This window comes from Colobus angolensis, unplaced genomic scaffold, assembly GCF_000951035.1.
Source record: "Colobus angolensis palliatus isolate OR3802 unplaced genomic scaffold, Cang.pa_1.0 Scaffold1, whole genome shotgun sequence".
Classification (NCBI taxonomy): domain Eukaryota; kingdom Metazoa; phylum Chordata; class Mammalia; order Primates; family Cercopithecidae; genus Colobus; species Colobus angolensis.
This window is the reverse complement of record NW_012110918.1, coordinates 4,579,076-4,593,487: the sequence shown is the minus strand read 5'-3', so window position 1 is coordinate 4,593,487 and position 14,412 is coordinate 4,579,076. Positions and strand designations below refer to the sequence as shown.

Sequence of the window (14,412 nt, the reverse complement as noted above, 5' to 3'; positions counted from 1 at the left end):
AATGGGGCAAAGTATGATTCAAATGTTTGGTTACTGATTATAATTTATTTCCATTATTATATTCATTATCCCCTCAAACTTAAAAACCCACAAAACTTGCTAAAATTTTTTTCTTTTACATTTTCCTTTGCATAGATTATTGCTTTTTGGTATTAGCTTTATCCCTCAACTTTTGGAGCATCTATTCTATGAATCATATCAGAAAAGTTACCCGTGGGAACTGTCTCCAAATACGTACTTCCTCTCACCAGGACAACCACCACAGGATCCTCTGACCCATTTACTGATCATCAATAAGACAGGTGAACATGGGACTGAAATGCAGCTGCTAAATGTTGTTCTTGTTGAGAGATTCCCCCCCAAAAGCATGAACTGCTAAGAAAAAAAAATAAACTCTTTATGTTTTAGAAAGCATATATGAGGCCAAACAGAAAATAAATTAAAAAATGAAAAATACAACATTGGAGAGTTTGTTTTAGAAATAGATTCTGCAAGTTTACTTAACCTTAATGTTTGTTACACAAAGCAACTAAAGAGGAGGTAGGGAGGTAAATCATTGACTCACCTCTGAGGTCTTTGTGTATCATTTTGTAAATCTGTGCTGTGCTGGCTTCTGGAAAAAATGTTTCAAATTAAAAAAAGATAGACTATTAATAGCTTCAAGGATTATAATGTTAACAGCAATTCTTATTTCTGTACTAATAGAAATTATAATGAAATACCTAGGCTCTAGATAAAGTAAACTTGTCATACCTATGATATTAGACTGGATTTTAGTACCAGAACATCAGTTCTGCTTTGTTATGAAAATCCTTAGACAGTCCTTTTGTATGATATGCTTTGTGTGATGTAATGTATTTTTAATATTACTTGACTATTGTTTTATTTCATTTTTGCTTTCTTTAATCTTTGCCGTCATGGTAGGGTCAAGCATTGATAACTTTTTACATTCACTGAGGCAACAGAACATAGCTATAGAAGTGGATGCCTTTGGAACCAGAAATGGCACAGATGACCCATCTTACAATGGTGCTATCATTGTGTCAGGTGATGAAAAGGTATGCTGGGCTCCAGTTGATGTATTTCACCAAAGATGGAGTATGGGAGTACAATTTGAATAATTCATATCAACTGAATGAAAGGCCAATTTCACACAAACAAATGGGATAGTTCTCATTTTTATAGGACAAGCTGAACTACAATTATTTCCCCATAAACTCCAGCATGACAATATGTAATGAAATTTGATTTTATTCCTGATTAAGTTGAATGCACTGCTATAATTAATTTATTTAGATCGTTATTATCAATTGGATTCCATTCCAATAATTAAATCTCATTCTCAGTTGGAACTGAGAACAACTGCCCAATGTAGACTTGGCCTTTGCTTTTCTGTTTTCTGTGTCTGCATACTGCTTCACTCATTCCTATCCCCTGCCTAGACCCTGTAGGAATTTGAGTCAGAGATCTCTACAGCAGGCAAATGGAAAAGATGAGATAATTATGTTAAACGCATAAATCACAGCTGTTAGGTGTCATAAAGTGTGGCCATTTGTAATTTGTCACAGCTAATTTTCAGGAATAAATTCCATGCCAACAATAAAGTAAGAAATTACCTTCAAGATAGTTCTCATTATATCTTAAGTTATTTTTCAGTATGCTCAGTAAAGTAGTTTTAACATCAATAAACATTGCTTTAGGTAATTAGGTTAAATACAATACACTTGATTTGTTTATGATTGCAAAAATGTGTTCTCAAAGCTTGCCCACATTTTGGGCAATATGGATAATTAATTTACTTATATTTTTCTCTGAGGGAAAAATAATCACATTATACACATGCACACACACGTTATTTTAAGGGAGACTTTACAAGTAAGCACAGAATTTGTGAAAACCTATGCTTTCATTACAACTTTCTGCCTGCCTCCCATTTCTCAAGTATCCAAACATTGTATACTTATAAAATGGATGTGTCACATTTTGAAACGAAGTCTATAGCCAGGTTAAACTGAGGTTGCGCTGTGGAATTTCATAGTGTTGCTGCTAAATATCATTTGAAGTATTTTGTTTTGTGATGTTTGGGCATAAATAGCCACATGGTTGATGTTATGGTGGGTAGAAACCACAATATCGGATTCTTTAAGTGTACTAAGAATTAATCAAATATTATGAGTGATAGTGATATTAATCACATTCAGTGCTTGCGCCTTATTATATTATCAATAACTTGAATGATTTTCTAACACATTCACTCATTAAATTTTGTATTTGCTTTATGGAGACTTAGAATTGGTGCTTGTTGTATTTCAGGATCACAGATTTTCAGTAGCATGTAACACAAAACGGCTGAATTGCTTTCCTGTCCTCCTGGATGTCATTAGCAATGGGCTACTTGGAATTTTTAATTCTTCAGGACACATTCAGACTGACAGAAGCACATTTTTTGAAGTAAGTATAATTGTTTCTCACTTATACTGTGTCATGATAAGTTTTCAAGAAAATTCTTGAAAGCTAAAATAATATTACATTACTTTTTGTGAACCTATTCTTAAACTTGTGTGTGTGTGTATATATATCTGTGTGCAATATTTTATATATATAAATCACTGTATATGTAATATATATACACACACTATTTAGAAATGACCACACAACATTATAACACACACACACACACACACACACACACACATTTAGAAATGACCACACAACATTATAACCTTATTCAGATGACTTGATGTCAATGGAGCAACAGAAAATAAAACTCATTATGGTTTTTGGTCTAGATCTGTCACCATCTGTGGCTGTAGGTAGTGGGACATTGTTGAAACAGACTTAAAGGTCAGACTATGTGACCCTCTTAAGCAACTTGACTTCTATAGGATATAGAAGTCATCAATCTACAAAAAATAGATTAAAGACTTTATCACAAAACTTTCTTAAGAAGTAAATAAAGCAATGTGAGCACCTGGCTAAGTTGGACCAGTTATTGTAGGAATGAGTGATGATGAGGCACATAAAATAGGACAACTCCTGGTGCTGAGTAAATTATATTTCTCATTATTATTGCTATTAAAACTATTTTTCTTAGGATGCATCAAAATAAGTTTCCATTAAAGAATGTTCAGCTTTATTAGATCTGGGGACTGGCTGAATGAGAACTAAGGCAGTTCTTTTTTAAAATCTAGTTTCTCAGGCCTGCTTAGATGCCCAGAGGCAGAAGATCTGGGGTAGAGATGTGGGTGTGCACTTCTGTGTCTTCAGGTCACTTTTCAACTTGTTGTGTTGAAACACCCTTCGTCTGGTTTAAATGACACCGTGGGCATATTCTATAGCTTCTTGGTCACTTTTTGTTATGAAGAATCATTCTAGTGCAGTCCTAAACTTCAATTTTCTATTCAGTTTAAACTTTGCAGGGTCAAATTGAGGCCTAAGGGGGCATGGAAGTGGGTGGGTGGTGGTGGTGTGATTTGCTCTTCCATTCCCCTTTGCAGTCTAACACCTTGGAATAGAAAAGGGTGAGTGTCCTAGCTCTGAAACTATCCCCTTTCCCTCCCCTTCTGAGTAAGGCACTGCTGTGCTGGAGGCAGAATGGAAGAATGGAGAGATGGAGCTCTTCCTGCGGAACTGGTGCTGGGGAGACATCATGCTTTCTCTAGTTGCTAGTAGTTTCTACGTATGTGGTCACCATAGCCCAGGTGACCCATGTAATTGTCTTGGGGCGGTGGTTAGCTTGGCTCCAGACCCTTCTGTAGGTGATGACACACTCAGGGTTGCAGAGTCTCTGTAGGCTGCTACAGGAAAGTCCACACCGTCAAACTTTCTCCAGTCTACGTTGTTCATTGTTTGATGTGTCCATCTTCCAGGTAATTCAATAACTTCTGTCTTGCTTTAACCTCTGTGCTTCCTCAGAAAGAGCTATGAGAACTGTTGAGTGCTTCTTGCATGCTGTCTGAAAGCTACAGAGGTTTGGGATGTCAAGGGGGTTGCCCTGTCTTCTCCAAAGCACATCATACCATTGTCCTTTCAAGCCACGTTTCAGCAGTCCTCCTTCCTTCAAAAATCTCTAGGGCAAAACCAGGTATTTCCCATGTGATTTATACGTAGTAGCATATTTAAATGTACCAAGCAGAATTTGAGAGTTATTACTATTCCTATTATGGATTGAGCAGCCCTTATCTGAAATGTTTGGGACCAGAAGTGTTTCAGATTCTTAATTGTTTCAGATTTTGGCATATTTGCATTTACATAATGAGGTATATTGGAGATGGGACCAAGTCTAAACATGAAATTCATTTATGTTTCATGTGCACCTTATACACAGAGCCTGAAGATAATTTTATTTGATGTTTTTAATAAACTCTGTGTTGTGTGCCTATGTTTGGACTGTGATCCTTCACAGGAGGTTGGGTAAGAAATCCTCCACCTGTAGTGTCATGTTGGCACTCAAAGAGTTTGGAATTTTGGAACATTTCAGATTTCAGATTTTCAGATTAGGGACTCTCAACTTGTGTTATTATTAGACAACTGGGGAAACTGTAGCCCACTGAGGTGTCGCTGTGTTTCATTATCTATTATATTTGAGTAGACTAGTCAATTATTTGGATAACAAAGAATTGGATGTTCCCAAGAATAAGCAAGTAACCTGAATTCCCACCTTTAAAAATATGTTTTCACTACAGAGTATTTGCTATCCACCAGCCCAGCTGACCTCGAGCTCATAGGTAGACAAATTCTCTCTTTGAATTGCCACCTCTGGTTTCCCCATCCAGTTCCTGGCATTCTCTCTTACAATTCTGTAAGCCTATTCTACTTGATCTTAAAGTACCAGGCTCACTATAGCTCAAGACTTGGTGCTGACTCCTTCTCAATAATTTTTATCATCTATTGGAATGTCCTACAGCGCTCCCATCCAGCCACTCCTGCAAGTCCTCACCTGGCCGAACTACCTAGGAGGCATCAAGTGTCTTTCAGCTTAGGAAGGACCCCGTCAGGCTGAGTCACATAAAACTCTGAGTGTGGGTGGATATGATCTAACATGGACTTAATATGTCATTTATGAACTTAGTCATGAGTAAGGAAGCTGGCTGTCAAGATGAATTGTGATTTTTCCTCCCTCAGAGGCCTTCCGAATCAGGAAAAATCAACCACAGTATCCACAGACAAAGATATGAGATGGGACATGTAGTCTTTGGTGGACGTGTAGTCTTTCTTCCCCTCACAGGGTCTTATCTACACATATGCATCTTTAGTCAAGCAACTTTTATATGCTGTAATATCTCAGAGGGGTGCTGAGTTTTAGGAGGGAGTAAGAGAACAGAGAAGTAAACAAATCAAAACTCATCATACCGATGACTTGCAATGTAGTGAGGTGACTGATGACAGATCAAATTAAGGTTTGTACTACCATACAATCCATCAATCTCACCTTTGCTACCCCCACAAAAGGAAATAAGTATATCAAAGAGATATCCGCACTCTCATGTTTGTTACAGCAATGTTCACAATAGCCAAGATTTGGAGGAAACCTAAGTGTCCATCAACAGATGAATGGATAAAGAAAATGAGGTACATATACACAGTGGAGTACTATTCAGCCATAAAAAGGAATGAGAGCCTGTCATTTGCAACAACATAGATGGAACTGGAGATCGCTATGCTAAATAAAATAAGCCAGGCACAGAAAGACACACATTGCATGTTCTCATTTATTTGTGGGATCTGAAAATTAAAACAGTTGAACTCATGTACCTAGTCAAACAATGGTTACCAAAGACTGGGAAAGGGAGTGGGGAGTGGGAGTAGGAGTGGTTAATAGGCACAAAAAATATTTACAGAAAGAATGAATAAGGCCTAGTATTTTACAGCACAACAGGGTGACTATAGTTAATAATAATTTAATCATATATTTAAAAATAACTAAAAGAGTATAGTTGGATTGTTTGTAACGCAAAGGATAAATGCTTGAGGGTATGGATACCCCATTCTCCATGATGTGCTTACTTCACATTGCACGCCTGTATCAAAACATCTCAGGTACCCCATAAATATATACATCTACTATGTACCCACAATTAAAAATTTTAATTTTTTTAAAATTAAGGCTTGTAGCAAAACTCAAGATCCTCTTTAACATGTATAGGGCTTTGATTTTTTTTTTTAAATATAACGCCTGACATGGAGGGCGTGCTGACCGGTTTTCTCCTAGCCCCTCCACTGACAGTCCACAATCTCTATTGTCTCTTAAAACATCAGCCTTGTATATAAGCAATGCATGTAAGACTGTAACCATAAAGTCAGAGAGCAGACGTTTCATGCCTACCTTACAAGTTATTAACTGTGTGACCTTATACAATTCATATCACTTGGTTGAATTTGCTTCTTCATAGGTAAATCAGGCTACATGTTCAGAAGGTCCTAGTTGCTGCAACACAGGGCTGAAAATGAATGTGGAACTTCTTACAGTTGCACATAGGACCTTGAGAAGTGCTTTGAGTGATCAGCCCAATTCATTTATTTGAGTGATTTAGTTAAGAAAGTACAGATGAAACAGATGCCCAATCACTATCAGCTCAACATGTTCCACATGATTTCAGGAGCATACGGATTATGAGTATGGGTACCGAAGTAACACCTTCTTCTGGATACCGGTGGCAGCCTCTTTCACTCCATACATTGCAATGAGCAGCATCAGTGACTACAAAGTAAGAAGAATTAAAGTCTTCATATGTTTTTTATATCTAGAGAACCCTTCACCCACCCTTACAACTATAAATTTACATGCAAGGGGTAAATCTAATTTTTGTACTTGATGCAATGAATAATCAAGCACTTTAATAATAATTGCCAAATATGAAGAAAATGCTATCTTTCTTAAACAAATGTGAGACCTCAGGAAGGACAGCTTAGATGTCATCTGCTAACAGGGAATGACAACTTTCAACTGTATATCACTTAAAATTTTACTTATGACACTTACCCACAGACATAATCACATCTCATCTCCCAGTGGTGGTTTCTACCTTCCAGATGGTGGTAAATCTACTCAGTTTAAAAGCCCTGACCAACTCACCACAGCACTTTGACTTGTTGTTGGAAAATATTGTTCCTTTAAAGCTCCATTTTTGTGAGTTTTTAAAAAATAAAATTCAAGGAGCCTGTAACAGAGTCTATCTGCCACTCTCCAATGTCTTCATGTCCTTGCCATCATCAACTAATGCTCAGGACATGTTTTTGAAGGGCTTGACTTAATTTTTATTTATTCTGCTCTTAAACTGTCCCTATCTTTAGTGACTTCTCCCATGGGAAACACAAAATACTATTTTTCCTTTACTCTTATAAGACCACATATTCACTGTCTTTTTCCTCCTGCTCTTGACACTCTTTCTCACACTTTTTTGGTGGGGGGGTAAACTCCTCTGAGTTCAAATGTCAATATTTCTATCGTCAAGCTGCATGAACCTCAAAAGTTACTTAATCACTCTATGCCTCATTTTTATCACCTATAAAATGAGACATTAGTTACATCTATTTGAAATAGGTTTCTGTGAGGATGTGGTGAAATAATACCAATGAATTACTTAGAACCATTCTTGCCATATAGTAACTTTCCCATAAATGTTAATGCTTGATGCCTAAAATGTCCAGGCTTTAGTTCTAGGACCCTTTTCAGCTAGTTTCAGAATTCTTGACTTGTATATGTACAGTTGCTTCTGTGATATTACCATATAGCTGAGTAATAGATATTTCACACAGAGGCAAAATAAAACTTTAATTTTCCTGACCAGATATGCCCACCTCGTGACTTTCTTATTTCAGCAAATGGCACTATCGTCTACAGTTGCTCTAGCATAAAATTCTGGCATTATCATTTTCTCTTTATCTCCTTTATTTAATCCATTGGAAATTCTTTTAAGTTCTACTTCAAATCCATCCATTTCTCTCCCTCTCCACTATTTTCTTCCTGGTCTAAGCCATTGTCATTCTTTGCCTAAACCACTGCAAGAGCTACCCATCGGTTTCCTTATTTGCAGTTAATTCCTTTCCTACAACCAGAGTGAACTTTCTGAGTGAACTTTCAGAGTGAAGTTTAAATTAGATCATCTCATTACTTTGTTTAACAACCCTGGCAGTTTCTCTTTGCAGGTAGAATTAAATTCTAATTCTTTATGTTGTCTGGCAGAACACTCCCTCCCTCATTTGTCTCTTGTTTATCTCTCTACCTTTCCTCCTTATACTCTCTTCCTCTAGCTACCCCACTTTTCCTTCTGGTTCTAAAATATGCCAATATCATCTGGACCTTTGCGTTGGCCATTTCTTCTGGCTGGAATGCTCTTTCTTCTATTCTTTCTACAGCTGGCTTTCAGTAATTCAGATCTCAGCACAAATATTTAAATATTTCAGCCAAGACCCCTTCTCTGCTTAACCAGTCTGAAATAGATTTCCCATAACTATTATATGAGCCTATCTTAAAAATCTATGTATGTCTCTTATCATTATCTGAACCTTTGCTTTTTTGTTGTTGTTGTTGTTAACTGTCTCCTGTGAACTAGGAATAAACATAAACATCATCAGCACAGGAATATTTTTCTCTAAATTTTACCTACTTCATGGTTACTCATCTCTATAAATAATGGCTCATCTTTCATTCTTTTATCTTGACTGAAACCTAAGAGCTATTTTTTTTAGGATTGCCAGAATTAAGCAAATAAAATTACAGACACCCAGTTAAGATTTAATATCAGAAACAATGAACTTTTTTAGTGTAAGCATTTTCCAGATATTGCATGGGACATACTTATACTCAAAAGGTTATTTATCTAAAATTCAAATTTAACCAGCATCCCCACAATGTCAATGTCTTTCTTTCTCTCTCATCTTCATAGCTAGTTAATGGTGAAGTCATGGAGTATACTTCTGAAATATTTCTGGGATCTTTCTGCTTTCCTCCATCTCTCCTACAATACACCAGCCAGAACCATCATCATCTGTCTTCTGGATGAGCACAACAGCCACCCTATAAGGCCACATTAGCCGTCTCTATTTTTCACCCGGTGTGACAGAGTAATACCTTAGAAACACAAAGCTGACCTTGTTAATTCTCTGTCTAAATTCCTTCAATGGTTTCTCAACATACCAAGGAGCAGGATTGAAATCCTTGCCATTGTCCGAAAGCCATGGGTGATCTGGACCCAGGTGTATCTTTCTCCCTTAATCTGATGCCACTGCCACCTTGATAACTATGCTCCAGCCACACTGGCTCCTTTCCAGTTTCCCAGAACATCAGCCTCTTTCCACGAAAGGGTCTTCTCTCCCACTGTTCTCTGCCCATAGTGCTTTCTGACCTGTCACCCGGATATATCCTATTCACTGCCCATGACTTCACAAGGGAACCTTCTCTGACCTGACCCCCGAGTTACAATTCATTTCTCTTTGAAAGGCTGTAATACAACCCTGAATTCTTCTTAACACGTGCCCAATTTTACTTAGGTAGCTATCACTATATTTATTTGTTTATTGCCTCTATTTCCTCTTCCCCTGCAACTTAAATTTGTAAGTGCCCCATGATCAACATGAAGTCAGTCATATGGTATACATTCTGTCAACTCTCCAACAGTCCTCACTGTCATCCTCTTTCCTACTTCCTTCCAGATGTACTCTCCTTTCCAGAATTATTTGCATTCCAGTTTTTTGCTAATGAATCTCCTTATATAGACTCAATTTTAGATTTGAAATTTTTTTTTTTTTTTTTTGAGACGGAGTCTTGCTCTGTCGCCCAGGCTGGAGTGCAGTGGCCGGATCTCAGCTCACTGCAAGCTCCGTCTCCCGGGTTCACGCCATTCTCCTGCCTCAGCCTCCCGAGTAGCTGGGACTACAGGCGCCCGCCATCTCGCCCGGCTAGTTTTTTGTATTTTAGTAGAGACAGGGTTTCACTGTGTTAGCCAGGATGGTCTCGATCTCCTGACCTTGTGATCCGCCCGTCTCGGCCTCCCAAAGTGCTGGGATTACAGGCTTGAGCCACCGCGCCCAGCCAGATTTGAAATTTTAATTGCCTTTATGCTTTACTGTTTAAAATAGTTCAGGTCATATTTTCAAGACCTTGTGTTATGACAATCACTGTAATAATGTGACTTATAGTGGTCAAAATAGCAAAATCCACTCACTAGTTTTCACAGTGCGATAATGGAAAATATAACTTACGGCAAGACAATAAGAATAGTGCAACATTTTAAAGGCAGTCTTGCCGATTCCAACCTAAAGAGTTTTTAAATGAAATCAACTAGAGGACCATTTCTTAGACCTAAAATAAAATGCCAATGATAAATGCACCGTTTACATTCAGCATAAATTTTAAGTATCTTACAAGAAATGGTAATCCCACTTATGTTGAACCTTTGTGCAATGTGCAAGTTTTCATGTCAAAGGAAAGAACAGTCGCAAAAAGAAAAGATGTCTTCTCATTGAGGCCATGCCCAATCATTCTGTGACATAACATTAGCTAGTTATGTTGGTGCATTTTCCCTTTAGACGATGAAATCATGACATGGCTTGCAGCATTATCAATGCCTCTGAACAAGGGTGTGGTGAGTGGTGGTATCATTTGCTAAATCAGGATAATATTTCTAAAACACGAAGCAAAAATGAATGTTTTCATGGCTATATATTTGCAATTTTCCAAACTTCAGCTTTTCAGAAGCTTTTGATGATTCTTCTATTTCTTTATCAGAAAAAAGCTCATTCTCAGCTACGGATTTCGGGCCTCTACCCTTCTGCATACTGGTTTGGCCAGGCACTGGTGGATGTTTCCCTATACTTCTTGATCCTCCTGCTAATGCAAATAATGGATTATATTTTTAGCCCAGAGGAGATTATATTTATAATTCAAAACCTATTAATTCAAGTAAGTGGCAGCAATTATGAAATGGTTTTATTAGACTATTTTTTCATAAATGCAGTAATATTATTAATCTTAAACCAAAGAACTTCAGATTACCTGTGCTATTGTATAGTTTTGGAAAATTGAGGAGTAAGTATGAGTACTCTTCTAGATAGTATTTACCTTATTGGACTTTAACGTTTCTATTTTCAGATCCTGTGTAGTATTGGCTATGTCTCATCTCTTGTTTTCTTGACATATGTGATTTCATTCATTTTTCGCAATGGGAGAAAAAATAGTGGCATTTGGTCATTTTTCTTCTTAATTGTAAGTATGCATATAGTAACTATTATTTTATCATTTTTTGTAAATCCAAGAACATATTTTAATCTTTGTACCAAGCAGAGTGGCAAATTAATACCACTCTCTGGAAAATTTTAATTACTCTAAGATAATCACGGTTCTATTTAAAGTCTACTCTATGAGTGAGTGTATGTTATCTATAAACTATGATCCTCAAACGTGTCTCCAGGTCTAACTTCTCCTCTGAATAGAGACTTCTGCTTCTAGCAATTCACTTGCAATTTCACCTGAATATTTAAAGAAGACCTTAGTGATCACATACCTGAAATATAATTGTCGCCTCAATCTTATTCTTCCTTTCTTTTTTTCTTTTTTTTTTTTTTTTTTTTTTTTTTTCTGAGACAGAGTCTTGCTCTGTCGCCCAGGCTGGAGTGCAGTGGCATGATCTCGGCTCACTGCAACCTACACCTCCCGCGTTCAAGCAATTCTCCTGCCTCAGCCTCCTGAATATATAGGATTATAGGTGTGCACCATCACACCTAGCTAATTTTTGTATTTTTAGTAAGGACGGGGTTTCACCATGTTGGCCAGACTGGTCTCAAACTCCTGACCTCAGGTGGTCTGCCCTCCTTGGTCTCCCAAAGTGCTGGAATTACTGGCGTGAGCCACCACGCCTGGCCTTGGTCAGTTCTGAATAGATTACTTTATTGCAGCAGAATCCACCCAGCTAGTTTCTCATTCCAAAAGTTTGGAATCATCCTTGATCACCCTCCATTTTTTCCAGCATTCAATCCACATGCATGTCATTTAAACTCTAGACATTTCCCAGTTGGCCTGATGTGTCCCGACTTCACCGCTATATCCATTGCCTAACCTTCCATCCTCTCTCACCTAGAGTAGCGCAACATATCTGTAACTGGTCTCTCTGTTTCTACTCTTGCCTCCTGTTAACTGTTTTCTATATAATATCCAATGAGACCTTTTTAAAATAAATTTTAGTTGGAAAGTGTAGCCTACATGATAGAAAAGTATGCACATTTTAAGCACACCTAGTAATGTTCTATTTATTGATGTGTCTGGTAGTTTTTTTGAGCACTTCCCCAAAACTACCAGGTACATCAATAAATAGAATGATACTAGAACCCTAGAAGCCCCCTTCCATCCCATTTTCAATTTCCCTCCTCCTTGTAAAAGTCATTACTCCTATTATATTCACATAGGTTAGTGTAGCCAGTTTCTGAACCTAATAAAAATGGAATCATGTAGAAGGCATCATTATATATCTGTACATAATTGACAACAGGTTATTTAGAATCATCCATGCTGTTGCATTTGAGAGCCACCAGAATAGTTTATTTCTTTTCATTGCTGTAGTAGTCTACTGATGAATGTGCTATAATTTATTTATTCATTGTTGATGGACATTCAAGTGGCTTCTTGTTTTGCAGTTATAAATAACACCGCCATGACTTTCTTGTTTCTTGTATGTCTTTTGGTGCGTGTGTGTGTGTGTGTCTTGAGATATAAACCTAGCAATGGAATTACTAGGTCATAGTGTATTCAACTTTATGTTCCACTTTAGTTGACCTTGCCAAACAGTTTTTCAAAGAGGTGGAACCACCCACAGAGTATGAGAATTCCAGAGGATGATATGGGGGATGCCTCACATTTGGAAGAAACAAAAATAAAATGCCACAAGTAAATATAAATTAGAAAATAAGAAGAAAAGACAATGACTTCCAGACTGGATTTGAAAAATTAGCTATATGTTATTTACAATAAACACACGTAAGTCATGGGCAATGACTTAACAGGCATTTTTTAAAATGAGGAAATTAGAAGTGTCTACACAAATAGCAGATGAAGTCAAATTCTAGACCAAAAGTCTTAAATAAGGAAAGAAATATGTTGACAAAATGCAAAATTCATGAGGAAAATCGAAGTCTCCTAATTTGTTTAGCAAATAATACACAATAACAAAATACACAATCATCTCTAAAGATCCAAGTGGAATTTAATGCAAGTGGAACTTAAATCACCTGTTTCAGAACTGGAAGATTCATTGGAAAAAAAATGAGCCAGCATGTAGAAATTTAACTTACACATCATGCAAGTTGTATTTGATTAGTTATGTAGAGAGAGAACCTCTTTGTTCGTAGAGCAGGGTAGAACGAAACAAAGAAAACCTAAGTGGAAATGTGGTGGCCAAAGAATGAAGTCCCTAATGCGGAGCTTTTCCTAAGTCCACTTCCATACTCAACAAGCAATTTTGATGAGGAAAAGTTAGTTGGTAAAATACTGATAATTGTCTCCAAAAAGGTATACAAGAGTGACTGAGTTGACATCCTAGCACAGGTAAGTAAAAACCCTTGAGAGAAGAATGCTTCATCTGGAGAGGCGGGATGCTGAGGTTTGCTATTTTACAGGGCTCTGAACTGAACTGGACTGGCCTAAGGTCTAATAGTGTGCACACTCCTTGACAATGAGATTCACTGCCTACTAGGGAGAGTGAAAACTGGTGCAGAACACTGGACATGACCTACAGGAAAAAGCAATAAGGCTACACACAGCCTAAGCTAAGCACACTGCATACATCTAGGCCTCCAGGTTTCAAAGATACTGATAGAAAGCAATGCCCTACATCAAAATATTTACTCAAAGAAAAAGATAAGCCAATATCAGCCAAGAAAGAAAGCGTGTTCAGAAATGATAAGCGCTTTATCAGAGCACTTAGATGATCTCAGTAGACCTGAATATGTTAGACATGTCCAAGATAAAAAGGTACTGCATGGCATCCCAATAGCAAAGAAATTAATAAAGTATTCCAAAACAATGCAGAACAAATAAAACTTCCGTTACAGCTTTTCCTATAGATTTTTTAAAAGAATACACATTTAATAAGACAAAAGCTCAGAGTCACAATAATAAAACATCCTGAATGTAAAAAAAAAAAAGAAATTTTAGATCCGCATAAACACACTAACCATCAGTATAATTTCAGAACTAATAATGAATTCTGAAAAAGGCTGAAAATCTAATTACATATATAAAATAAAGGATTAAGATAATCCCCATGAATCAGCAAGACAACAATAAAAAAAGATGTAAACACAAAGCCAATCCAACAACAGAATAATTAATATTTTTATGTAGCAAATCCATTGTTACACATATGTATAATTCTTTTAAAATAATATAATTCTATTATACTTCTATGTATAAAAATATAA

At 36.9% G+C, this 14,412-nt stretch overlaps 1 protein-coding gene across 2 annotated transcripts in view; it reads left to right on the top strand.

Annotated features, from left to right (window-relative positions):
- ABCA9 (ATP-binding cassette, sub-family A (ABC1), member 9) overlaps positions 1-14,412 on the top strand; it is a 78,849-nt gene that overhangs the window by 42,792 nt on the left and 21,645 nt on the right. For both annotated transcript variants that reach the window (XM_011933359.1, XM_011933433.1), the window contains 6 exons: positions 136-302; positions 925-1,058; positions 2,314-2,451; positions 6,600-6,707; positions 10,730-10,903; positions 11,093-11,206. In XM_011933359.1, the coding sequence (XP_011788749.1) occupies positions 136-302; positions 925-1,058; positions 2,314-2,451; positions 6,600-6,707; positions 10,730-10,903; positions 11,093-11,206 (835 nt within the window). The remainder of the gene's footprint in view (positions 1-135; positions 303-924; positions 1,059-2,313; positions 2,452-6,599; positions 6,708-10,729; positions 10,904-11,092; positions 11,207-14,412) is intronic.